Genomic DNA, 27,106 nt, shown 5'->3' on the forward strand with positions numbered 1-27,106 from the left:
AGCCTCTGATTTTCCGGTCGGGAAGTCACCCCTTCTCTTTTCTCGGCCACGAGGGTGGTCCTAGAGGGGGATGGGCCCCTTCCCACCCTGGGCAGGAGGAGCCTGACTGGTCCAATGAAGCAGTGTGGCTGGTCCCCTGAGCCACCAGGAGAGGGGGGCTCCGTGATGGGCCCAGGTCCTGTGGGTGGTGGACATGCTCTACTCTCCTGACCATAGGGCCTGAGGGGATGAGGGCAAGAGGTGGAAACCAGTCCAGCTACTGAGGGTCCCAGGGAGACAGCAGAGCCGGGCCTGGGTGCTGAGGAGCGGACAGAGCTCAAGGATGCAGCTGAAATGGTGGAGACGCAGTGTGAGCTGCTGGATCAAGCCCCACCTGGTCCCCACTGTGGTATTTACTGTAAGAGTCTATCATCTCCTTCCCTTCATTGGATAATTCCATGTGCCCCAGGTTTTTTGTTCACCTTAAGAAGACTTGATCAACCCAGGCTCCTTTTAACGTGCCTCAGGTTTTACCACACTTAGGATCTTCATGGCTGAGAAAGCAACTGTTTCATGCAGGGGGCGTGGAGGGGCGGGGTAAAGCCTTGAATTTTCTCGATGTCTCTAGATGTGGAACTTCCAACTGGTAATCTGCGGCTCCTCCTTGCCGTAGGCCAGGCCATCGACGTGCCTGTCCTCACAGCCTCACGGCAGCCTGTGGTCATGGACTATTTACCCAACGTGACAGCCGCACGCTCCCAGGATCAGAGAGCCTCAGAGGTCTGTCTAAGGTTACACGCCCTCTAAACAATGGCACCAGACCGGAGCCAGAGCTCGGGTCCACGCTGGCGTGGGGTTCTTTCTGCTGTCATGGGACTTCTCTGCGTGGCTCTGGGAGGGCTTACGTGGCCATTTGTGGGAATGGTGAGTGCCTTGGGTAAAGGAAGGGCTGAGAAGGATATGAGGGGGACACATACCTTCTAACACAAAAGAAACGTGAACCCCCGTTACCCTTCCGCCCAGATGCTGCCTTGGCCTTTAGGTTCACGTGCATTAACATGTCGCACGGCTGCGGCTCTGCACGGTCGCACTGCCACAACAGACCCAATGGAGATGAACATCGCCCTTTGCAGTTAACTCTGTCTCCTCGCCATTCTCATCCTGCATAATCGCCATAATGATTATTCCCCTCCTTTTACACCGCTGCATTGTGCTCATGTGTCATGCCTTCCCGATTAGCTCCGTTATCACGAGACATTTATGTTATTTCTGGTTCTTTCCCTCCTCATTCTTCCCTACTTCCAATCATGTCTGCAGCAGACCTCTTTGTGCCTGGAGCTTTGGCTTTGTGTTCAGCGATTTCCTTAGTGTGAGAAAGCAGGACCGCTGGGCCGGCAGGACCTACGTGTCTCTGAGGCTGTTCCTGAGCCCGGCCTTTCTGCTTTTCCAGAGGATTCCACCCATTTACTTTGCTGCCAGCTGGGAGAGCCTGCTTTGACCTTGCCAGTCCTAGAGGTTATCATAAAAAAAATCTGGGAGGGACACCTGGGTGGTTCAGTTCAGTGAAGCATCTGCCTTCGGCTCAGGTCATGATTCCAGGGTTCTGGGATCAAGTCCTGCTCATCGGGGGGCCTGCTTCTCCCTCTCCCTCTGCCGCTCCTTCTGCTTCTGCTTTTTTTTCTCTCCGGCAAATAAATAAATACAATCTTAAAAAAAAAAATCCTAGAGCTCAGATATCAAGTGGGACATGAAGGCTGTTCTAATCTGCATTTCCTGGTGGCCAGCGATGTTGGACGTTCTCCTCTGGGCTTACCTGCTATTTATACTGCCTCTTGTGTGAACAGGCTTCTCTTTGCTGTGACCCCTGGTTCCATCCCATGCCTGCCTGGGTGCTGGGCGGGAGGGAGATGGAGACTCGGGCAGAGGGAGGTTACGTTTACCCGTGTCACCATCCCCACCGCACGTGGATGATGGCACCGAGGGACCCTTCCGCCCTTGGCTTTCGGGCGAGATGCCAAATGCATCTAGAAATCCCTGTAAGTCAATGTTCTCACCTCTGGGTCTGGCACACACTCCTCCGTTGCTGAAGCAACCGTGCTGAGCCGGGCAGAGTCGCTTTCGATGGCCTGGAGCACTTTCAGAAGCCTTTGCTGCTGCCTGAAAGGGGGTTTTGGTTCAGCACACCGGCAGTGACAGATGGTTCACACCAGGGAACAGACCCATCAGCACTAACTTTTCTAGCTCAGAAGAAGCTGCGGTTTGAGAAGAGAGTCCCTGCCCCACGTAGAGCTCAAAGGTGCGCATGGGCTGTTTCCCCCCTCCCCCCCTTTATAATAACCAGTAACTAGGCATGAAAGAAGAGCCAAGGAGAAGAAGTTGTCCGGGGCGAGATGGCATCAGACCGGAAAGACGGCTAAGACGGCGAAGCTGACTGGTAATTCGGAAGGGTCTAGAGCAAGGGGGTGGCAGATCACAGTCTACAGAGCCTGCGAGCTGAGCTGAGAATGGCTTTTACCTTTTGAAGGGCTGTTAAAACCAACCAACCAACCAACCAGGTGAAAGTCCTGAAGAATTTGCTTTCTGGACCTTTACTAAAAACCCCCACTACTCCTGGGCCACACACCTACTTTGCGCCTCCTGTTTCTGGGACCACAGGCGTTCCCCACTCAGCAGAGTGGGGTTTGCAAACGCACCCCACATGTGCTGTTTAAGGCGGGGGACCCTCAAGACCCCAGAGCACCAAGGATCTTGACGACGAAGAAAGCAGCACTGGGGGCCACGTGTGCCGCCCACAAACAGAGCTCTATCAGATGGAAGTACCCTCAGGGACTAGCCCTCTCCCGCGTGGAACCCGTGGGTCTGTACTCATGGCCGCCAGGGGACACAGCCCTGGTTTCCAGTCTGAGGACTGCAGACTCTTAGAGGGATGCCCGGGTGGGGCCCCTCCCACCACCCCCGGCCCACTGACAGCGAGTTCACCACTGTCCGCTGCATGGGGTACTCTGGGGGGGTGGATAAGATCTTACACAGGATGGACGGAACCGGACTAGCAAAGACACTCCGGCAGGAAAGACATAAACTCTGTTCCGTGCTTTAGGGCCGGAGGGGGAGGGAGGGTCCGGGATATGGGAGCAGCTTTACGTGGGCCTGGGGTAACACAGGAGAAGCAAAGAGAAGGCGCAGACAACGAGACTCTCATCGCTGCATTGCTGCGGGGTTCTGGTTCTGTGTTGAAGCCACCTTGGTAAGTACCTGCTCCCCAAAAGGCCGATTCTGTCAATGGCTTCGCTGACGGCTCTGGCTCCCCCTGCTGCCCTGGACGGCTCCTGCGGGCTGGCCGGGCTGGTCGCGCTGGTGGCCGGGGCTGTAGGACGCTGCGGGGGAGGGGCATGGCAATGCTTAGAAGCAGGAAGAGGGAAAAGGACTGAGAGGGACCCAGTCTACAGGAGCTGGTGCGATCCAGGACCCCCCACCACGACCTCTGCAAAAAGACACGAGATCCCTGTTTCTTATGATCCGGGGGGTCTCAGCAAACGATCTCCTCAATCAGCTATTGAAAAATTTCTCTCATCAAAATCTTATCTCCCCCTCTCGGTCACACCCCTGCTCTGTTTGCTACAAAGTAACCAGACTCCGTGGAAGGATTCCAGTGACATCCTTATGGCCCTTTCATTCTTAATCCTCCTTTGACATTTATCATCTCGACTAGAAACGTGCTCCGTTCTCTATCTGCAAATGATTTTAGTTATTGGAAGCTCTGCGGGTCCGGGGTCAGGTTATCCAGAAATCATGCCTACGGGGTGGGCAGTCCGCAGACCAGTCGGAAATGTCAGCGGACGAGGAGAAGGAAGGGCTGGGAAAGATGGAACGAACAGGAGGGACATCTAAAGGAAACCTCAGTGGTGCTCTGGGGAGCTCCCTCCTCCCCTCCCCACCTCGTGTCCCTTCGCTGCCCTGTCGGTCCCCCTACCCGCTGGGGCCCCCCATCCCCACCACTAATCAGGTTCTTCCCACTTCAACGCACTCCCCTGTCCCTTCTACCTGCTGTTCCGTGCTGCTGGCTCGTCCCCTAAGACACAGGGCTCAGCTCAAACAGGACCCTCCAAGGGGCTTCCTCGGACCGCCCTCCCAGAGGGGAGCCACCATCTATTATCTTCTCTTCTTGTGTCTCTCTGCAGTCGTCTGTGTATTTATGGCTTTGTGTGCTTGTCTGCAAGCTCCCTGAGGCCAGGGGCTAATCTGATCTGACTGAGCCACCTCTGCATTCTGAGCACATGGCCTAGACTTGTGCACAATCTAACAAACACATTTCGGGGTGTGGTGTTCGTTCACGTCTGAGCTTGCTGGGGCCCTCTTTGCTGAGATAGGCCTGACTGACCTAGGTAGGTACAGATACAATTGATTTATTCAGGGTCCTAAGATCTGTTTTTGTGCTGTCTTGTCAGGAAGCAGAAACGTAACAAGGAACTGGAGTCCCCGGGCCTGAGTGAGTTCTGGCCCCCCCTCTCGGAACGTCAGGCAAGCTACTCCAGCCCAGGTTTCCCCATCCGTGAAATGGGCAGAATGACACAGTGCTCAGGGAGCACCGGGAGTGCCTGCAGGGACCACAGAGGGAAGCTGTCTGGAGGTTCCTGGGTGCTGCTGGGGACAGTGGGCACAAGGTTTTGTTGACCTGCTCAAGTCCTCACCGACCTCAGGGCTCTCCTCCTTGCCCTTCGGCAGACTGGTCCACGGTTTTGCTGCTGGTCCCTCCATGTCCTAGAATGATATGATCACATGATCTGAGGTCAGAAGAGAGCCATCCACTGTCTACTCTGCGTGGACAGACAGGGCACAGAGGCGCAAGGACCGTCCTGAGATCCCACAGACATGAATGTCAGGAGCAAAGGACTGAGCTCCAAGACAGACAACAGGTACTGCTCGATGAACGCCCCAAAGGGCAGCCAGTGCTAGGGCCCGGGGAGCAGCTGGAAGTGTGCGGTGTGTAACCGAGGCGTGCCCAAAGCCTCCATCCTCCTGCCTCCTGTGCAAAGCTGAAGGTGCCGGACACAAACACAAACACCTGCCAGGCCAGGGAAGTTTCTGGAACAGGAGCAGTGGGTCAGGGGCAGAAAAACAGGGCAGATATGAGTTCAGGATGCCTATGCAACATCTCCTTTTGCAAGTGCTGCTCAGACACTACCGGGTCCCCGGGGAGCCTCCTGTGGTCCCTCCCCTCTGCCCCTGAACGCACCTGCAGTGGGCTGGTGGAGGGCTCAGTCTTTCTGCCGAGGAGGGCCCTCTGCAGAGCTTCGTTCTCCACCTGGATGGCCCTGAGCACCGCTGAGGCGTCTTCCTCTCGGTCCTCAGCCTCATGCACAGGTTTTCGGGTGGCCGAGAGGGGTCTCTCGCGGCGGCTTCCGGGTCCTGCAGGTGGAAATGGGGTATGCCTTTAGACTGCATTCACGGAGTGCAGCTCAAAATCCGTTAGGCCTGAATCGAGGAGCATTCTATAAAACAACTGGCTTGTACTCTCCAAAAATGTCAAGGTCACACAAGACAAGGGAAAAAAAAAAAAAGGCCCAGAGAGCAATTCCAAATTAAAGGAGACGGGGCAGACATGGCAGCAGGATGTGGTTTCAAACCTGGCACTGGATCCTGGGTGGGAAAACACTGGCAGAAAGGACATTACTACAGCAAGTAGAGGAACCCCAATACAGTGTGTGGCGTAGATAACGGTATCATAGTGATGCTTACTCTCCTGAATTTCCTAAGTGTGCTGTGCTCATGGGAAATGAATCGCCCCAGTCTTAGGAGATGCACACTGCAGTGTTTAGAGGTAAAGGAGAATGTGTCTGCAACTGAATCTCCAGTACACATCCACACACACATCCACACACAGATACACACAGAGCACAGACAGAAATCAGTGGGAACAGGGGGTGCCTGGCTGGCTCAGTCAGTTGAGCACCCCACTCTTGATCTTGGGGTCGTGAGTTCAAGCCCCGTGTTGGGCCTGGAGCTTATGTAAAAGAAAACTGATCAATCACTCAATCCATCACCTGGGACAAAATGTTACCGGCCGGTGAGTGAGGCTGGAGGGTCTATGGAGGGTCAGCTGTGCTATCTTTGCAACTTGAAGTTTGAAATCGCATCTAAATAAAAAGTTGTAAGCTCTAACGAAGTACTTATGGGGACTAATATATGCTCTCGTGGAGACAGATGGGTATCTGGGAATATTTTACTTTATCCTGTTTTGCTTTTCCATGGGCAACAAGAATTGCAGAGACTTTACATCCCAATTTAAGAAAAAAAGCATTGCAATGCTGTGGGCGATTCCAGAAGTTCTAAGGAGAGGACAATTGGTTTTATAAAGTGACATGCAGACAGAGCCCAGTAAGACTGGCTGAATGAAATAAATAACGGTACGCCCACCCAACAGAGGGCTATGCAGCAAAGGAAAGCAGACTAAACTATCTGCAGATAAAATTAAATGATGACTCGAATTTCCTTCCTAATCATCTGGGCAGTGGGTGGGGATGTAGATGAAGAGACATTGGCCATCAATTCATGACTGCGAAGGCCAGGTAATGGACACACGGAGGTCACTGTAACGCCCTCTCAATTACTTATGTGTGGAATCTTTCCATATTAGGAAAAAAAAAAAAACAACTCCATTTAAAAATAGAACTGCCTGAAATGTTTCTATCAGAATGCTTAAAGAGGCTTTTCCCAATTGACTTTCATCCCCTCGGCAAATATTTCTTGAGGGCCACTGTGCCTGGCTCTGTCCTCGGCACTGGGGACCCAGCAGTGACGAGATGGATCGGGAACCCGGCTTTGTAAAGTAGGACAAGTAGCTGGGGGAAATGATCAACAAAACAGAGTGTTAGATGTCGGAAAATGTTACGGAAGAACAGGCAAGAGCAGAACAGAGTGGGGCTGCGGTGGGTGAGACTGTGGTCCAGGCACTAGCGTGGACACACCCGTGGGCAGTTGCTCCCGGAGCAGCCAGGTGCCGTGTGTGGGCTGAGACAGGGAGACAGGTTCAGGAGGCCCGAGTGGGGGATCACTCAAAGCCGTGGAGGTCACAAGGTTGCTACTCTGAGTGAAAGGGAGAGCCATGGTAGGCTCTAAAGGAGGGAGAACTTGACTTGACTTAGGTGCTGAGCTGGGGACAGAAGGGACTAGGTTTCTAGAAGTTTCCAGCTGCAGCCAGCGGGAGGCATGGCAGTGGCAGGGAAGGGACACAGACTGCGGTAGTGAAGGCAGGGCCCATGGGGTCGCCGGACAACGTGGGTGTGGCTGGGAGAGAGGAAGGGCTGGGCGACAAGGGCTCGGTGGAGCAGGTTTGGGAGCGGAGAGCAGGGGCTCAGGTTTGGACAGATTGGGCCCGAGATGTATGATTCGGGCATCCAAGTGGAGCCAACAAGTTGCACGTCCACACTCGAGTCTGAGTCTGGGAGCAGGTCTGTGCAGAGATTTGAATTCGGCAGAAGCGACTGGATTGTATCAACCAGCAGTCATGTCAAAGATGGACACGGACGCCGGCCTCTAACACACTGGGAATTCACGGGTGACCTCTTAGGATTTATGACACAGCATCCTTTGAATACTGAGTCCTTGAGCCCAACCATCCACGCTGAGTACTGAGCATTCCATGCGGCACTCGACCATCTACTACACCGTGTCAGAATGCTGCGTCTGAAGGAATGTTCTAGCAGCCACATCCGGAACGGCCTTGGGAAGAGAGGAGTGGAAGCACGGCAGTTGCACCAGGCCGGCTTCCAGTATGGCTGGGCACTGGACTGATGGGAGACCCTGGGTTTTTATGGGAAAGCTCAACTAAAATGAGGGCCTATCAGTTTCTACTGGGCGCCCAGGGAGTGGCTGTGAATTTGAATGCCCCCGTGCCAGGGCCGCAGCCCAGCTCCAGCCAGCAGCTGCCGTTTGAGCTACACTCTCAGCATGGTCTCCCCCCCCCCCCAAGAAAAGCTAGAATCGGAAATCTATGTGAAATCCCCTGAATTTTATGTATTTACAGACATATTCTGGTTTTTAAGAAATCTTATGAAGGCCAATAGAGCCAGAAGGGCTAGCCTACCCCAAGGCCACAACAAGTCCAAGCCACTCTCCCAGGAGGGTCAGGGGCCCCCAAAGGAACCTCAAATGCCCGCGGCCGGCCGGCCAGGGCAATGAACAGTGAGTGGGTCATGTTCTGACTTCGAAGTTCTGTCTCTCGTTATTGCCTCAGTGCTGCTCCCAGGGGCAGAAGCGTAAGGAGCTGCTGGGAAAATGACCCGGGATTCTGCTCATCCTGGTCAAGGCCACTTTACAGCCTTCCTTATGAGGGACTTGGTCTGCTCTGCAACGGGGCTGGGTGGGGGGTGGGGGGGATGAGACGGTAAAACAAACACCCTAACAGAGCAGAAAGGAGGACTGGCAGCAGCTCAGCATATGCAGCTGACAGGGGTGGGGGCTGGGGGGTCCTTACTGGCGTGGAAATGCGGGTGGGGAAAAGGGATGCAGACGGCCACACGGGGCTCAGGTCCTGGGAGTAGCGAGGGGGACGGGGACGGGGAGGAGTCAAAGGAAGCCCAAGGACCTGGTCTTGAGCTACTCTGAAGCTGGAACAGAAAAATCCACACCCTCGCCCCCAGGGTAGCTGAGGTGGAAATGGGCTCCTGGCAAGGCCAAGGTTATTAATGACACAGGCTCTGGACCTACTCTAAGCTGGGGAATGACGTGCCCCACCCCCACCCCGCCTCACGGAGCTCACAGTCAAGGGACAGAGGCAGACACGGATCAGGCAGGTGCACACTGGATCTACCGGCAGGTGGAGACAAGCGCTACGAGGAACAAAGTGAGGCAAAGGCCAGAGGTGACAGAGGTGGCAGGGAAAAAGACACTATTTGAGCCCCTTGGTTAGGGTAGGTGACACCTGAGCGGAGACCTGAAGGCAGCGGGCCCCGCGAATACCCACACAAGGAGGCCATTCCGCCTTGGCACCTGCCAAGGGAACAGCAGGTGCGAGGCCCTGCGGTGGGCGGGGCTTGCCAGATGAGGTATGGCAAGGCAGCCTGGAGTGGGCAGGAGGGTGAAGAGATCTTGGCCTTGGTTCTCATGTGGGCCCGAGGCCATGTCAGCCCAACAGGCCTCCTGCTATGACCCTGGCACCTGGCATGATGATTTTTGTCAAAATGTACAGAAAATGATTTCGGCCCCAAACCTTGTCAGTCTCGGCTTTTGTGAATATCACTACTGCGTCCTGTTCCCTCCACCATCTGCAGGAAAGCAGAGCTGAAGAATTCAAGGCTGGTTCTGATCCTATAGATGATTCTATAAATTAGCGACTGAGGTCGTGTGTCAAGCTAACCACGTGTGCTCACGCTGTGACATGAGGGGGGGCAAACCCCCGTGTTGACGGGAGCCTTGGGCAGTGCCAGGACAAGCAGAACCTGCAATCCATGAGCTCCTCCTCCGTGGCCCACATGGAGCACGTATAAAGTCGTTCTAAAGGGAGCTGGGTGGCGACCCCTGCCTTTTTACCGTCTTTCCGTGGGCAAGTGGCCCGCCCTCTGTTGCCTCAGTGGCCCGGGACCGGGGTAGAAGAAGGTGCCAGACACCACCACCTGTCCTTGGTCGCTGCAACCCTAGACTCACCTCTTCTTCAAAAAGGATACTGAGAGAGGCCTTTTCTTCCAGTGGGGTCCAGTTCTGGCTGCAAAAACACTTCTGCCCCAAGCATCTTTCCCTTGGGAGGGAGTGCTCCCCCCCGCCGACAGCATGATCACCGCAAGCTGCCTGTGCCCTTTGAGTCATATTATGCTAAGATGATGCTTTTAGAAATTAAATCACCCTTTCTCTGAAGGTCAACCCTGAAGCTCCCCTACCAAAACCTTCCCCACCCATGGCTTTCCAGAAACATGGACACAGGGCGCTTGCATCCTCCTGAACCTCATCTCTGCTGATCAGTTGGTGTTCACTGAGCATTTCCGCACGACACATGAGGCAACCACCTTTTAACTCGTGTCGACGCTCTCATCGCTCACTTGGCCGAGCCCGTTTTGCACCAGCCTGAACACCACATGAGGGCGGATTTATTTTCGTCGTACACCTAGAGAATGGCAGATTTATTCACACAATAAATTTGTGCCACCAGCAAGAACCAAATTGCACATTTTAATTTATCCCACACTGCTCTTTTCTGGTCGAAAACCATCCCTCTCCCGTTAACTCCACTTGCTCTTTGCCTTGCCAAAACTTGCCTTCTCTCTCTCTCTCTCTCTCTCCCCAGGAAACAAAGAGCCTATCAAACACGGGAGATTTGCCGTGAATATAACACATGTCACGGGAGGAGAGAGGAGAGGGGTATGCGGGGCTGCCGGGCGGCTCACAGGCTGGGTGACTTGTTCCCACCTGCTAGCCAGGACTCGAAAAAGCTCACATTCAGGGTCTCAGCAAAATTACCCCTCACCACATGTGCGGGGCCTCGGAGGTCACCTGGGAGTCCACTGAAAGGGCGGATATTACATCTGAGAACAAGGTTCACGGAGAAGATCGTAAGCCAGCAGCCCGAAGGCCAAATCCAGCGGCAGATGTGTATTGTGCCACTTTCACTTTTTTTTCAAATTGGAAATAGATGCCAAGCTTTTTTTTTTTTTTAAGAGGAAATCCACCTGAAAATTGGAATTCCTGGTGTCTCCTAAAGAAAATCATACGAGCTGGTAACCTCTGATTAGCATTCCCATGTGGCGATCCCAGGGCTGGAGCGGGGTAGCAGTGCCCCCGTTAGGCCGTGAGCCCTCGGGGTTCCACGGTGCACCCCCACTGGCCGTGGTCGGGTGCCCATTGGCCTGGAAACTGGGCACTGATTTGTGCAGTGAAAGATCCAGGGAAACAGCTGACTTAGCCCTCTTTTGTCCAGAGATGTCCACACTCGTCTCTAAAATCCAACTGGCAGGGGGACAGGGGGCTGGCTGCGCCGGGACAGAGGTCCACGCCTGAGTACTCCACACCGCCATGCATTTCACCGAAGTGCGGCCTTATCAGGCCACACGCTTCCTGTGGTGTAAGAGACGGTGACCAGTGTCCACTCATTCCTCCGTTCCCTGCTCGAGGTGGGTGGTGCAAGGGGTAGAGTCTGTTTCTCCAGCTGGGCTTGGCCTGGTGGCTTTCTTGGGCTAACAGGTCACTGGACGATTGTGACCAAGCAGAGTCTTAAAAAAGCACTTATGCTTTGGGGTGTGCTCTGAGACCACCGCATGCTGGCTAGTGAGACCACGTGGAACAGAGACGGGTCATCCCAGCTGAGGTCCACAGGCCAAGTGGCCTGCCGTCATCTGAGTGGCCATCTGACACCATCCAGTCCACCTGCAGCGTCCTCAGTGGAAGTCAAAGGGTTGCTGTTTCAAGCCACTGATTTTGGGACAGCTCATTAGGTGGCTGTAAACAGCTGATAAACACGGCTCATCAGGGCCTGTGTTCTTTCATCTCCAGAGCTTCTCTGGGCCTCTCCATGGGCAGATGTCTATGACTCTACAGTTCTGTCTGTCTGTATGTATGCAGATATCTGTCTGTAACTCTTATACTCATCCTCTTGCCGCTAGCTCTTCTTTGCGCCGGGAATGCATATGATTTTCAAGGAACGCAATCAGGGCTCCCCATGCCGCCCTCACTGAATGGTTCCACTCTTTTCTCTTGAATAGGACGGTCCTTTGGTCCATATCCTACCCCTGGAGAATGGGTAGCAAACATCTGTGTGCTTCAGAAGTCAGAAGTCAGTTGCTTCTGACTTCCCCGTAGCAGCACTCCGCTGCATAGCACCCAGGCTTTCCTTCGGGGAACCGGCCCTTCCCTACTATTCCCTACTATTCTTGGGCTACACATTCCTGGCCCAGCCTGGGGCAAAGACAGAACTGCCTCTCCCAGACCATGCAGACTAGAGATCCGTTCAGGGGACAGCTGGCTCTCGGGCTCTGCTGGAATTATTAGGAAAGGAGCCGTCCCTGTCCCCAGGGTTGCTGAGCCGGTAAGAGAGAGCCTAGAGCCCCTGGGGGCCACCTGTGGGCTGTGCCTGAGACCAGAGACATGGTTCTCAAAGTGTGATCCCTAGACTGGCAATATCGGCACCACTGGAACTTGCCAGGTGATTAAAAGACTTAGGCTCCATTCTAGATGCACTGAATTAGAAACAGGCTGGGCCCAAAAGTTTGTTTTCATTTGCTCTGCAAATAATTCTGATGCACGTTCCAAGTTTGAGACCTGCTGGACTAGAGAAGACTAGAGCTAAGTGATGATGAAAGAGCTTCCCGGTGGTATCATCTGGGCACCTGGATCCCTCCATGCCTGAGGCTAAATCTATAGTCCTGGACTTCCCAGGTCTGGGAGCAATATATGTTCCTTTGTTGCTCCAGCCAGTTTGGGTTTCTGTCACTTGTGATTAATAAGGAACACTGACTAACTACGCTATAAGACTCAGGGCTTCGGCAGAATGGTCTTTCTGCCGCTGGTACCTGATAGAAATGCTAAGTGCGGGCTGTCAGGGTCCTCTAATTCAATCACGCTGAGGGGTGTTACTTTATTTCTGTGGTTGGCAGCTTGTCTGAGCAAAGTGGTTCAGATACATCACTTCCCTAGAGCACTCTGACAACTCGGACAGTAAACTTCCTACATTAAAGACTGATGTTCTTTCACCCTCAAGATGACAACAGGTCTCTGGAAGTCTTGCGAAAACTCATGGGTAGAGACTAGAGTGGCACAGGACAGAACTGGTTCACTAGAACCACAACAGTCACAGTGACAGAGAGGGATTACGTTCTCACGCATCATAAGTACATTTAATTGACACAAATTCAAGTTTATGACCTTGGCCAAAGGCAAAGGGGCAAGGGGAGAAATAGCTCTTTAAAGAGTGCAGGCGGTAGGTGGTACTTCTGGTAATGTTAATGCAGACCAACTCCTCCTTGGAGCACAGCTAGAAAACCTGGACCAAATATTATACAAATCTGTCTGAAACAAAGAAATGTGTTTGAAGATGTGGAGAGTGAACAGGGCTGTGAAGGATTACAGGGTCAAAAGCACACAGGAGAAGGAAACCCAGAGAGGGAAGTGTTTTCCCTCAAGGAGCTATTGCCCCTGATCTGAGCTGCCGCAAAGCTGGGAGGCTGGGCAGAGCTGGTGACAGACTTGGGGCCACAGCCGGAGAGTCAGCATGACTTGCAAAGAGCCAGGAGTGCAAAGCTCAGAAAGGTTAACAAGATGGGCGATCTGAATTACTACTATGTAAAATTAAAAATAATAGCAATCATAATAATGATGATACTATCATCTAGTGAGGCTTAAGACCCAGAAAGAATTAAAAAGCATGACAATAACAGCACTGAAGTCAGGAGGGGAGTGAATGGGAGTTGTGGAGTTGTAAGGTCCTTCCACTGAAGGGGAAGCCGTGTAAACTTGCTAATAATCTAAAGTAGACTCAAATAAGTCAAGACTGCGTGTTGCAATCTCGGATAATGACTGAAAGAATAATAAAAGGATGTAGAGCTAACAAGCTAATAGAGAGGGAAACGAGGAACAACAGAAAGTAATCAGTTCAAAAGAGGGAAAGAAAGGAAAGAAAGAGGACCATAAAACAGGCAGAACCAATAAAAAGCAGACAATACGATAGTAGATTTAAACTCAAGTATATCAGCAATTACATTAAATGTAAATGGACTAAATGTGCCCATTAAAACATGTAGATTGTTTAGAGGATAAAAATAAAACCCAATTACATGCTGCTTACAAGAGACAAACCTCAACGTAAGGAAGGAGAAAGTTGGAAAGCAAAAGGACAAAAAGAAGACACACCATGGAAACAGTGACCACAAAAGAAAGCTGGTGGGCTTTAGGGCAACAAGCATCACTGGATTGAACAGGAGACACCATGGTGATAAAAGGTTCCATTCACCAGGAAGACGTAAAGAGGCTCATTGGTGCATGTCCCCCAGAAGACAGCCCCCCACAAATATAAGGCATGTGAGCAGTCCAGATTTTGCCTAGAAAGGGTGAGCTGATTTGATTCCACTGTCTTCTCGGGAAGTCTCAGGTTCCTTGTGCTTCTGGGGGCGTGAACATCCAGTGCCCTCAGCATAATGCCAATGTCTAAAAACACACATTTTCACTGTAGCGCAGACCCTAAACGAAGCCACCTGCTTCATCTGAGACTCGGCCAAGAAGCTGGGATTGGACCCGCCCTGGAGGAGAGACGATGCTCTGGGGCTTCCCGGAGATGATAGGGGTGGTCTGTGCAGAGCCATATACACTCACGGAAACTACCTCTCATCATCAGTTTGAGGGATTTCCACGAGTTTCTTGGGCCACCGCCTGCACTTTTTCTGACCTTTAGAACCAAATCCCCGTGTGAAGAGCGGCTCCACTGTAGTGCAAGGGTGGTGACCATGCTGTGCTTTTTGACTTTCTTCAAATTTAGCTTATGTAGGGGCCAAGGATATTTGAGAGGCTGAGCTCTAAATCTGTTCAAAATGAAGATTCCATGACCTCAGACAGTGTCCTTTTGCAGGGAGACGATGGGACAAATGGCTCCAAGAACCCAGTACCAGGGACAGCTGGTCATCTGGTTTTCATCAGAGGGACCCAGTGACATATGTTTATATGTTTACATGAACACATAGGCTCCTTTGCCACGGTGCCCAGGAAGCTCAGAGTCACTCCTGAACTCCCTCACAAGCCTGTTTGTTCACCCCCTGGCTTCCTACTTTTTCTCCCCTCGTCTTCTCTTCACGCTCGTCTCCTCGTGTATTTGTCAGTCTTGCACCACACACTGCATGTAATTTGTTAGAACATTCCAGAACTTTCTGGAAAATGGCCAATTATAAATTAACGAAGCTCTTCTTTGCAAAATGCTGTCCATGAAGGTATGGGTTATGGGTTGAATTGTGTCCCCATAAAAGATGCTGAAGCCCTAACCTCCCAGGCTCTATCAGTGTGAGCTTATTTAGTATTTGCAGATGCTGGGGCTAAGATGATGTCACTAGGGTGGGCATAACCTAAAGCAGGCATTTAATAGACAGAGCCACCCAGGTGTCCCTCAAAACTCTTTTAGTTGCTACATGGTTTTTAAAATATTAACAGTAGGGGTGCCTGGGGGGCTCTGTCGTTTAAGCGGCTGCCTTTAGCTCAGGTTGTGACCCCAGGGTCCTGCATGGAGGATAGAGTCCCGCATTGGGCTTTCTTGCTCAATGGGGAGTCTGCTTCTCCATCCACCTGCCTCTCCCCCTGCTTGTGTATGCCCTTGTGCTCGCTCGCTCTCTCTTTAATAAAGGTTTAAATAAAATCTTAAAAAAAAAATACTAACAGTTATATATTTACATCAAAGAACATTAGAAAAAATATCACAAGTGACTCAACTCTGACTTTTAGGCATGTTTTCAGTTAGGACCAGGCTGATGTGGATATGTAGTAAGCAAAGAGCATTTTAGTTGACACAGGAGGGACCACTCACGCAGTGGAGTAGTTAAGAAAACAGAGTCTATGGTCAGGTTTTCTCTCTTTCTTTGTAATTAATTAATTAATTAATTAGAGGAAGAGAAAGCGCACAAGCAGGCAGAGAGGCAGGCAGAGTGAGAGGTAGAAGCAGGCTCCCTGCTGAGCAGGGAGCCTGATGCAGGGTTTGATCCCAGGACCCCAGGATCACGACCTGAGCCAAAGGCAGATGCGTAATTAACTGAGCCACCCAGGCACCCCTGCAGTCAGGTTTTCAAACACTGATTTCATCGCTCACTGGCTGTGTGACTTAGGGCAAATTCCTCAACTTCTCTGTGCCTTGGTTTCCTCTGTATAACAGTTGTTGCTAACAGCGGTGTCTAGTTCACGGAGCAGTTTAGATGGTTAAATGCAAGATTATATGTCTGGTATAAAACATGGCTTTTTTGGGTCAGTGCTTTGTAAGTGCTGGCTCTTCATTTTATTACCTAGTCATGGAAACTCTTGTGACCGTGGCAGGCACATTAAGGAGGGAAGTCCGGTGATCCCAGCAGGATGGGTGGGAAGGTTGCTGGATCAGCAGGGTCCTGCTCGCACTCTACCAGGGGCTCAGGAAGGCTTCCTGCATGGTGGCACACTGCAGTGTAGAGCAACTCATTCTGGAGGAACTTTCTGGAAACCCTTTCTAATTTTTTCACAAAGAGTCGACACCAGCAGTATAGACTGGAGTCTTGGCCACTGAAGCAGTGGTCAGTGGAGCTAGTTTGGATGTCAAAGAGCCACCACCACGTGGGATTGCCACCCACACTGTCCACTGGCCGCTGGGGCTCTGAGGGCTGACCCAGCCTTCACCTTGTCCCCGTGTCCCTTCTCTCTCTCTCCTTCTGGCTTCTTCCGACCAAAGCAGATAGATCCAAAATTCACCAGGTTTTCCTGACACCATGTATCTTACTCTTCACCTGCATAGATGGTATCTCAGATTATCTAATTGCACACAGGACATCTCGAACCCTATCAGCTGCTTTGACCTTGACATGCCCTTGTCAACATACCACTTCCAGAGCAAATCCCTTCCCAAGTCTACCTTCCTCAGGCTCCATGCTGGTGACTTTCCAGGCTCTGGCTCTTGCCATCAAGTCCCAGGGACAAGTTTGGTCCTAGGTCTACTACTGGATTTTGGCTTTTCGTGTTGGTGGGATGCGGACATCTCCACCACCCGCAGGCTCAGTCTGGCTGCATGCCCAGGTCACTCCCCGCTGAGGCAGGACAGAGATCAGACCCCACTCTTCCTGCAGCGGGCTTAGCTCCGAACATGACCTGTCCAGACACAGAGCCCAGCTCCAGGCACCCGGCTTGCTTGAGTCTCCTTTGCTAGTGGCACAGACCCAGAACCTACACCAGACAAGCGACAAGTCCGGGATCCCCTGTCACTGCTGAGTCTCGGCTCTCCCTGCCCTATCACGGCGGGTTCCCCACTGCCCAGCTTCTTAACCTGGCTGTTCAGGGTAAATCACAACTAGTCTCATCACCAAGCTAGACTGCTATCAGGAATCCAGCCACTGGTAAGACTCAGAGACCGAGTCACCACCTTTTGCATCCTGTGGGCTCTTCCCTGGTCATCCCACAGCCACCACAACTCCCAACAGGCCACACTCCATGTGGCAGCCGGAGGGACCTTGTTCAAATGTAAAGCAGCTCATAAAAGCCTCTGCTCACCTGTGACTCCATCTCAGCTGCCCTCCCCTCAGCGGCTATGCTCTGGCCTCTAGCCTTCTTTCTGATTCTTGAGCTAACTGAGCAACTCTTTCCTACCCCAGGGCCTTTGCACAGGCTTTCTCCCCTGCAAAAGGCTAGTCCTTGACCTCACCATGTCTCAGCTCACGTCTCCCCTCCTCAGAGAGGCCTCCTCTAAGCACGCTGCCCAGCCATCACCCAGTTGCTGTCTTGGTGGTGGTTGTCACCACCACCACCCCATCTTCGCGTTTGTTTTCTATCCCTGCCCACTGAAATATAAACACCAAGACAGCAGGAACAGTGTGTTGCTCCCTGGGTCACCAGGGCCTGGACCAGGGCTGGCACAGGGTAGATGCTCCATACACAGGTTGCTGGTGAGGTCAAAGAAGACAGCAAATGACCTGCTGCCTTGCCTGGAAACGCATCCAGGACTTGACTGGGCTAGAGGGGAGGATGCCATGACTACAGCCCCAGGCCTGGGCCCCAGCGCCCAGCTTCCCTGGCTGGCCTTGTCTGTGGGCCAGGCCACAGCCCCAGGATGCTCACAGCTGGCCCCAATGGCTCCCCCAGTTTCCCATCCTGCCTATTACTCTCAGCAGGTCACTTCCAGGTCTTCAACCTCAGCTTCCTCATCCGTGAAATGGGAGAAGGGGCAGCAGCGGCCACAGGGATCTCCTGGAGTTTGCTGCCCGGCACCCACTGCATCTGCTTCTGGTGACAGCACCTGTATCTCCCTCCCGGAAGTGCCCCTGACTTAAGCTGGGGATGACAGCGGCTCTGAGGCTTGGCTGGCATTTGTGTGAACGGTGCCAGCTGACTCCACCGAGCAGCTGCTCTGAGCCAGGTGAGCCTCTCTCCAGCCCTTTTAGCCTTATAGCAACCCCCAGATGAGGGTATCATTCTTATCCCTGCTGGGCAGATGGATGACGGAGGCCCAGAGAGGTTAACCAAACTGCCTGCGGTCACAGAGCTACTAGGTGCGCGGGCAGGACTTAAAGCAGGTATGCAGGCTTGCTTTCTGCCAGGGCTGCTGGGCTGCTGGGCTGCAAGCCCAGGGCCGCGGAGGGCCCTCCCATCACCCCTAAGAAACATAAAATTACTTGCTACCCAGAATGCCTTGTCTCATATTCAAGTGTCTGTTCCTTCAGCTGGAGTTTGGGTTGTGATGGGAAATGATCAGTAATGCTGGGCTGGTGTCCTGCCCACAGTCCGTCAGCTAGACCTCAGCCTGCAACTCTAGCTCTGGGCTCCGCTGGCCCTGGGAGGGCTGTGGAAGAGCCTAGCTCCCTTGGCCTAGGGTGGGGAGCAGTGGTCCCACACGGGGGCTTATGTTCAGCTCTGCCCCCCGAACTCCCCAGCCAGGAGGGTACTCCACTTGCGCAGTGAACTTGCTTGGTGATAAAGCCAGTTTGGGCTCCTTCCCTTTGCTGCCCCCCTAACCAGGGACCATCTCCCAAATAAAGGACCTGTTCTCAAATCCTTACCTCCGAGCTGGCGGCTGGGGGAGTCCAGGGCCGACGTTTACGGAGCTCGAGCTGATGCCTCGTCAACGCCGGCTGTTCTGCTACTCCCCCTTCTCCTTCCACCTGCCCCAAGCCCAGGCCTCAGTCCCTCCAGCTCCCAGGAGACGTGGGTGGAATGCCAGCCCCAGAGGTCAGGGCCCCTGGCTCAGCTGGACTGCTTGTCTAACAAAGGCGGCTGGCTGGGGCTGGATTTCTGCCTAGGACACCCCAGGCTTCCAAATGCTTGGAATACCAGGATGCCTTGAACTCTGTGAGGTGCTTTGTTTCGGGTGACAAAACCCAGGAGCAAGCGGCTTCCCTGGGCGCACTCCGCCCCTGGATGGGACCCAGGGCCTCAGGCTGCAATGATTCACTGAGGGCTTCCAGTGCTGATTGGGACACAGCATGGAGTCTCTCCACCAGGGTTTGGGGCCTAGGTCAACCACTTTCCAGCATGTAAATCCCCTATTCTGGGCCTCAGCTCCTCATCTTTGAAATGGGGACAATCCCTGGACTTACGTCGAAGGCTATGTGTAAGGGTGATCGTTTACTTGCAAGTGACAGGACTGAAAGCTGACAGCAGGGGCTGGCTCGCACAAGTACTAGATCAATGTAACCTCTCGTTTCATCAGAAGAGTGGCAGACCGACTGCACTGTCAACGCTTGTACTTTTAGAATTCAGTACCATTTGCACGCATCATTATCCATATAAACAGATTAAGAGTAAAAACAAAATGAGAAAGTAAAACCAAAACTAAAATAGGTTTTCAATTAAAACCACCTCTTGGTTGCAGAACGAGAAAGGCGCTGTGATGGGTGATGTCATGCGTCCCTTTGACGGACCACAGGGAACCCAGATGCTTGGTCAAACACGATTCTGGGTGTTTCCAAAAGGTGTATTCGGATGAGATTAACATTTGCATTGGAGAATAAAGCAGATTACCCTCCATAATGTGGGGGGTCTCATCTAATCAGGTGAAGGCTAGAACGGAACAAAAAGACTGACCCGCTCTCAAATAAGAGAATTCTCCAGAAGACTACCTCTGGACTTCCTCTGCAACACTGGCCCTGCTAGTGCATATGGTCTTTGTACTGGAACACTGGATCTTTCTTGGTCTCCAACCGGCTGATTCAACCCGCAGATTGGAATTACACACACACATGCGCGCACGCACACTCTATTGGTTCTATTTCTCTGGAAACCTTGGCTAACAATACATTTGTGAAAGGTGAGCTCATGCCTTGATGAAGAGCGTCACACAGTAAGGACTGCCTCCCCTTCCCACTGCCACAGCAGGCATCGCACTGAGGGGGGCCCAGCCCCAGCCCCAGCCCCAGCCCTGCTCTGGGGCTGCCAGAACTCTTACTTGAGCATGCCTTCTCCTGGTCTGGGAACACAGCAGAGGGCTGAGGGTTCAAGTTCAGTTCGGGTCTGCTGGGAATGAAAACCTCAGCATTGTCCTTCCGCTTCGCCGACAAATTCCTTTCCTTCTTATTACCTATAGGGAGACAAGGGTTTAGATGTCAGACACAGAATGCCAGCAAAGTTGAGGCATGCCGCTCAGGCATCTGCTGGTTCGTTCATGTGTTCATTTAACAAACACTGGGTGAACCCCTGCTTGCGCCAGGTACTGTGCTAATTTGGGACCAGAGATGTGAATAATGCAGCACATTTGGGCAAACGAGTGAAAACAGTCTATGATACAGGTTTTTGGAGGTTAACATTTCCGAGTAGGGACAAGTCTGGCAATCGTCGAGGTCGATTGAATTGGCAGCGTGATACATAAAATAATGGTGCCACCAAGGACATCGCAGGGTGGAAAGAGCAGGGTAAAATGCATCTGCTGCCCCCGAGATGCTCACAGCCTAGCCGAGGAAATGACGTGGAAGGGGTAAGAGGGGAGAGCTGGGATGGAAGAAGTTTCTAGTACCAGGGGCACAGAGGAGCACGCAGCCTGGAGCTGTGAGGAAGACGAATCCGCTTTCTGATGGAGGCATAAAGCCAGTGTCTCGATTCTGTGTCTGGATGTGGAGAGCCCAGCTGTGAATGGTACCAAGACCAAGGAAGGCAGAGACGAGACAGAAAAAGGGACGGAGTAGGGAAGGGGGAAGTGGGGGAGGGGAGAGTTCTTGATGGTTCTGGACGCCTCAGTTGGCCAAGCCAATATAGTCCCTTTGGTTTCAGACAGAATGTATTAACCGGCTGGCAGGGAGATCCTAATACATGTCCTACAAGACACAGGACGCCCCCGAAACCATCTGCCAGACATCTGCCCTCTGGAATCTCAGGGTCTTCTGGAGGCCTTTGGAAGCCTTGGCTTGTTACAATCAGCAGAGTCCTTCCTGGCCTGTGGGACAGTCTCCCCAAAGCTGAACCCCAAACATGGCTGGAAATTCAAGTCCTACTAGCAGACCCAAACACACTGAAGGCAAAGATGTGCTCACGTAAGATGGAACTCACTCTTGGAAGCTGGGTTGAATTCCAGCACCACGAGGGGGTCTGGGCCCTGGGAAGGGCATCCTTGTGGCCCGTGGTCCTCGGGCACAGCCTTCTGCACGGAGTTCCCGCTGGAAAGAGGGGGGTCCTCTCTGCCGTGGCCCAGCAGCACCGGCTCCTCGGGCTCGGGCTCGGGCTCGGAGAGCACCTCTTCCTCGATAGAGTCATACTCGTCGCTAGAATCATCTCTTTGTTTCCTCTGCAGATTTACACTTAGTTCCAGGCTTTTTCTCAGCTCCTGCCAAAAGTCAGGGAGAGAGGCAAAAAAATGAAATATGTTACTTTGAGAAATACTCCTCTGAAAATAGATCATTAGAACCCAGGAACGATTCCCAGCAAACGAACATTTACCAAGATCAGCTCGACTCTCGACACATGGGGTTGTCATCGCTTTGAAGACGAGAAGACAAAGACAGGGACAAAGGAACAATTCTCTAGCAGAGCGGTATTTAGGGTATGAATTGTGGCCACACGCCGGGGATGTCACTAAGAGTGTGCGTCTGTGTGTGTGTGTGTGTGTGTGTCTGTGCATTACAGATGTTTTCGTCTGGGGACTCGTTTAAACAAACTGTGGGGTCCCACACTGCCCAGGGTTTCTGATTCAGGGTGTCCTGGACGAGGCCTCACAAGGTGCACTTCTAACAAGATGATGGTAATGTTGCTGTTCTGGGGACCACACTCTGAATATGAAATCCCAAAGACCTTCAAATGCCCCTGAAATTCTAGACAGTACAATGTCTGGCAGACAGTTGCGGGGCGGGGGAGCTGTCCTATGTCTCAAAGGATGTTTAGAAGCACCTAAGATGTCATAAGATTTAGCACTTAACCATCGCTGCTTGATAATTTTTTGTCAATCTGTGTTGCATCCCCATGCAATAGCAGATTTAAAATCTGAAGGACAAGCATTAAAATCTAGGGTGGCCATAAAATTGATCACCGAAGCCAGAACACTTTTGAAAGGGAGAAAGGGCACTCATCCGTTTACCCTGGGACAAGAAAATGCCAACTGGACCATCTGGGCAAACCAGTGTGTTTCGCCCACCTGGCTATCATTCCCCCATAGCTTGTGCTGCCTCACACAGCTCTGAGAAAACGAGAAGGAATCAATATTGCTTGCTTGGTATTGGTGGTTGACCAGTAACCTCACAGTTGCCAGGCTGTCCAAGTTCTAACCCCTGGACCCTGCGAACCAGTGACCGCTCACAAAGAGGAGAGAGGCACTAAAATACTTCGATTATTCTAGATAAATCATCCTAAAAAGACCTGATGGTAGAAATATGGATACCAAAGGTGTTGGCCTGAGGGGGCTTAGGAAACAAGGGACATGTTATGGAAACGAGAGGGGGTCCTGTGACGTAGTGGCAGGAGCTTCCCAGCTGGGCTGTGCCTACGGTTCTGTGTAAGTGGAACTCGGAACGGAGATTTGATGATATGGGAGTCTCTGAGCCTGTCCCAGTGGCAAAAGATGCTAAGATGCGCGCTCAGAAGAGCGTGCTCTGGAAGGAACCCCGAGGCATGGCTGGACAACCTTTTGCTAGGACTTAAGAAGGATCCAAAGTCAATCCCATGGAGGGTTCTCTGAAGACACAAAACTGGGGCTCATGGATCAACTTCGACATCCAGCAAGCCCCAGGCACAGAGAGAAGATTATCCAGCAAGGGCCTGTGAAGGAGCCTGTGGTCTAATGGAGGGAATCGATGAGGTGTCCATAGGAGACCGTATGGTGTGTGGGGATGTCATACCCACGGAAACACTGCCCACTGGCACCGGAAGAGAGACAGGAGGACAAAATAAAAGAAGGCTGTCATCCTCCCCAAGTTCTACACTCAGGAAGCAGGGCGCTCCTTGGCTGCGAATACGTGCCACCCTCCACGAGAGAGAAGGATGGCTCCGGGGGCGGGGGGCGGGGTGGCACCTTGGGCCCAGAGGCCCTCCGACCCCGCCAGAGGGTGGAGCCCTGAGCCACAGAGAATTATCCTGAGGCCTTGAAACCCGAAGGAGTTTGCCCAGTTGGGATTTCCAAACTGCTTGGGTTTGGGGACTCCCTTTTCCTTTGCAGTCCGTCATGGTCCAAGCACTGGGGGAGAAGGGGAGGAGGTGACAGCTGCCACCACTAACTTATCCAGGCACGCCGGCACGCTAAGGGCTGGGGTAACGGTGGGCGGTAAGGTGGCAAAGCCTCAGAACAACTGGGGTATAAAAAAAAAGAAATAGGGGTGTTTCTGCTGTGGCCAGGACAGTGAGGGAAAGAGCCAGCCCGGATAATGGCACAGGGGGTGAGCGGGCTGAGAAGCCCCTGCTGAAAGCTGGTCAGAGGAGGCTGGCTGATGAACCACCATCCAGGGAGTATCTGGGACCCCGGCAAGTCGGGCAGGAGGAACAGCAGAGGCAAAGGCCAGGAGGCAGCCATGGCTGGAGGACAGTGTGCACCCGAGGAGGGAGGGCGGGGAGCAGGGAGGGGTCACAGCAGGGCTTCGCGGACGGACAATGTGGAGGGGCAGCATAGGGGAGGAGACGGGGGACGCCTGGGGAGATGCACCTGGGAGGCAGGGAGGAAATGACCCGCAGAAGCGCACGCCGTCTACGCTCTTTGACCAAGTCCGTCTGAGAAGTTGTCCTTCCGTCAATGCATACAGATCCGGGATCACTGATAATCGAGAAAGTTCCAAATGGCAACAAGAAGAGTGGGTTAAATGCTCGCTGAGCAGACCTCGATGGAGCCTCAAGAGGCCCTCACGGAAAACCAGGTAGATCTTGTGCACTTACTTAGAAAAGTAGCAGGATACACACTTAAGCCAAAATGAGCCTGTCGAAGAATGTACACGTACCATAAATCCGATTTAAAAAAATGAGTTTCTGTGCAGATACCCACACGAAAAGTTTGGAAAAATAGTCACCAACCTATTAACAGTGCTCTCTCTGGGGGTCGCACGGTGAGAACTTTCTTTTTCTCTGTTGTTTTACTTCTTTTTTTTCATAAGCATGTTTCCAGTTTAATAATTAGGAACAAATGATACATTTACATGTATGTTTAAATCCCTTCCCTGACTCCTGCAAAAAATAAATTCCCCGCAGGAATGGGAGGGACAGTGGGGTGCAGGGCCCTGGACAGCCAGAGGTTTGAAAAGTAACTGATCTCCATCCCCAGGACACATCTCGTCCCCCCAGAAGAATGACTCAGAAAGCAGAAAGCAGCCGCCCCCGACACTGGGTCTGTCCGACTTCGTGTATCCGGTCAAGTAGCCCAGACTTACAAATAACAGGGCACCGATCCTAACGGGAAGAACCTCAGGGAATCCAGCAACCCTGAGCCCTTCTCCGGATAAAAGCTCCCAGAACAAAATCCAAACAATGAAGGGTAAAGTCAGAATAAAGAGCATAGACTTGGAGAAGCTGTGGTAAAATGTCTAACAGTAAATGCGGAAGCCACTTAGAGACCAAATAAATACAGGACAATTGTGCACACTTGGGCTATGGGCCAGAATGCAATGTTCTCTGCCGAAGCCCTTAGCTAGGTCAACAAAAGCCAGAAGAGGGCAGGCAGTGGGGGTCCCCCCCACCCCCCGGGCTCATTTTCAACTTCCATTCAAATCCATCTTTGGTGGAAACACGCAGTTTGAACATGGCAAACACGGTTGAAACATAGCAACTCCGACCTCGTAATATTGTTTTCACAATTTACTAAACCGATGCGGTATTTTTAAAAACGCCTCTTGCAGTAAGAAGAATCTGAATTTCAATAATTCCTCCTGTTTGCATTTGCTTTTGCTTCTGTTAAGTTAATGCAAATTTCAATGCCATAATTGTATTGACAAAACACACACGAAAAAGCAGCCCAGATTCTGCGTGGCTGGTATCTTCTTTGAAAAGAAAAATAATACATTTGCTCACACTGGATGAGCAAACTTTAAGAACCTATGCGCTTAGGATGCCGATGGGATCTAAAACCATCTGTTCCTGGGGCAAAAGGGAGACGGAGTGAGGAGCCACACTCCCTCCAGGAAGTGGTTGAAACCCTTTCCATCTGCAAGGATGAGGACCTTGGATTGGTCGCTTTGGAGGCCAACCTGCCCATGCTTCAAAGGGATACTGTGCAGGGGGATATACTGGTTGCTTTTGAAGCTGTTCTCTAGAAATTTCTCTCTGAAAACTAACGTTAGAGCTTTGCTTTACAACCTGATCATATGTGATTTCAGTGTTCAGTGTTAAAAATGTTAGGCTCACGCCTTTGCAACAGAAAGCCCTCTGGGCTCAGATGCTAGGCGGTAAACACGGCAGGTGGAGAACAAATCAGGTCCCCTTGCCGGGGACGGGGAGCCAGGGAGGAGGCAGAGGGAGGAACAGATGCCCAGACCACCTGCTAAAACGCAGTAGGGGTTTGACAGGTCAGTGGATTAGTGTCTTACAGTCCTGATCTGCCTCCTTCTGCGGGGCTAGGGAGGGAGGGAACTAGGTGCCATGACATAGGAAATGTTGGCAATGACGGTGAAATCTAACATTCCCAGCGGCACCAGCTACCAATTACCAAGCTTTTGCTACATACGGGGCGCCGAGCTAACCTTATCTTGTTGCAGCCTCCCACCATCCCAGTGGGGGTCCTTGTCTTCGAGGCTCAGGGCACCCAAGGACCCGTGCAAGGTCGCGCCGCTAGCAACAGCAGAGTCAGCTTGGATGAATGACTGTTTGACTCCAAAGTCCGGGCTCCGCACCATGGTGCCCGTGTTTATTTCCTGCCCGATACCAATGCAGTGGAAGCCAGGGGTCTCTAGAGCGGGATGAAAGTCAGGGCCTCAGTGACTGTGGGACCGATGAAAGGCGGCGCCTGTAAGAGCTTTTGACACAAAGCAGCCTTGAGGGCAGAAAACGTGCTCATATGTGTGCTAAGTGCTAGTGACGCAAGCAGACCTCTGACTACACTCAGAAAGGGGAACGGCTGGGTCTAAGTTCTGCACCTGGGTTCTGAGCCTGACTCCAGCCGCTCTGGGTCCTCAAGCAAGTTTCTGGGCCCAAGACCCCCCGCCCCGGCCCCCCTCCAATGTGGGAAAATGGGCTCTGGAGACCTGACAAGGTTGCTGAAGGGCTGCACGGACGTGAGAGTTATGAATCAGTGCTCCCTGACTGCTTTCACAGAACATTTCAAATTCAGATGACAGCATGCTCTATATGTCACATGATATACTGAGTTTGCCTCGGAGAAGATCAGATGTTTTGACCGTGAAGCCACGATGGAGACTGACAGTCTTCAAGAGGGAGCAGTGATCTTTGGGGTGGAGGTCCCTGACCCGCAGCCAGCCCCCCAGCTCCCCAGTAAGGGTGAGGTCTCATTTGGTTGGCAGTCTTAATAAAATTGGGGTTGGGAAGGCGTCGGGGTCGGGCATGCATTGTTGGTCGCGATAATTCCCACTCACTCCTCTTGCCCTCCATGAGCCGCTTTGCACATGCGTATTCATCTGCCTGGTCCACAAAGGATTTTTACCTGACATCAAAGGGTTAATTTTTTTTTTCTTCCATTCATTCATTTATTCAACCAATATTTGTTGTTGAGTATGTTTGTCCTAAACAGTAGGTATGACGTGCTAACTATTAGGGACAGAGGAATGAACCAGGCCGACAGAGTGTTCTCATGGAATTTCTAGTCCAGCAATGAAGATGGCCATTCTAGGGGCGCCTGGGTGGCTCAGCAGGTTAAGCTTCTGCCTTCGGTTCAGGTCATGATCTAAGGGTCCTGGGATTGAATCCCACATCAGGACTGCTCTGCTCTGCTCTGAAATCTGCTCTGCAGGGAGCCTGCTTCCCCCGCCCCCCCCGCCGCCCCCGCCCCTGCCTGCCTCTCTGCCTACTTGCAATCTCTCTCTGTCAAATAAATAAATAAAATTAAAAAAAAAAAAAAGATGGCCATTCTAGAAGAAATGACAAGTGCAACAGGCTT

The 27,106-nt window shown here is 52.2% G+C and overlaps 1 protein-coding gene across 7 annotated transcripts in view; it reads right to left on the reverse strand.

The window, feature by feature from the left end:
* Nucleotides 1–27,106, reverse strand: part of KATNIP (katanin interacting protein) — a 171,752-nt gene that overhangs the window by 60,105 nt on the left and 84,541 nt on the right. For all 7 annotated transcript variants that reach the window (XR_014306480.1, XM_082714557.1, XM_082714555.1 and 4 more), the window contains 6 exons: nucleotides 21,142–21,415; nucleotides 20,048–20,179; nucleotides 5,213–5,385; nucleotides 4,672–4,737; nucleotides 3,232–3,353; nucleotides 2,034–2,136 (listed from right to left, as the gene is read on the reverse strand). Coding sequence is in view for 6 of the 7 variants with exons in the window: in XM_082714557.1 (XP_082570683.1) it covers nucleotides 2,034–2,136; nucleotides 3,232–3,353; nucleotides 4,672–4,737; nucleotides 5,213–5,385; nucleotides 20,048–20,179; nucleotides 21,142–21,415 (870 nt within the window). In the remaining variant the exon portion in view is untranslated. The remainder of the gene's footprint in view (nucleotides 1–2,033; nucleotides 2,137–3,231; nucleotides 3,354–4,671; nucleotides 4,738–5,212; nucleotides 5,386–20,047; nucleotides 20,180–21,141; nucleotides 21,416–27,106) is intronic.

This window comes from Mustela nivalis (assembly GCF_964662115.1).
Source record: "Mustela nivalis genome assembly, chromosome: 19".
NCBI classification, from domain to species: domain Eukaryota; kingdom Metazoa; phylum Chordata; class Mammalia; order Carnivora; family Mustelidae; genus Mustela; species Mustela nivalis.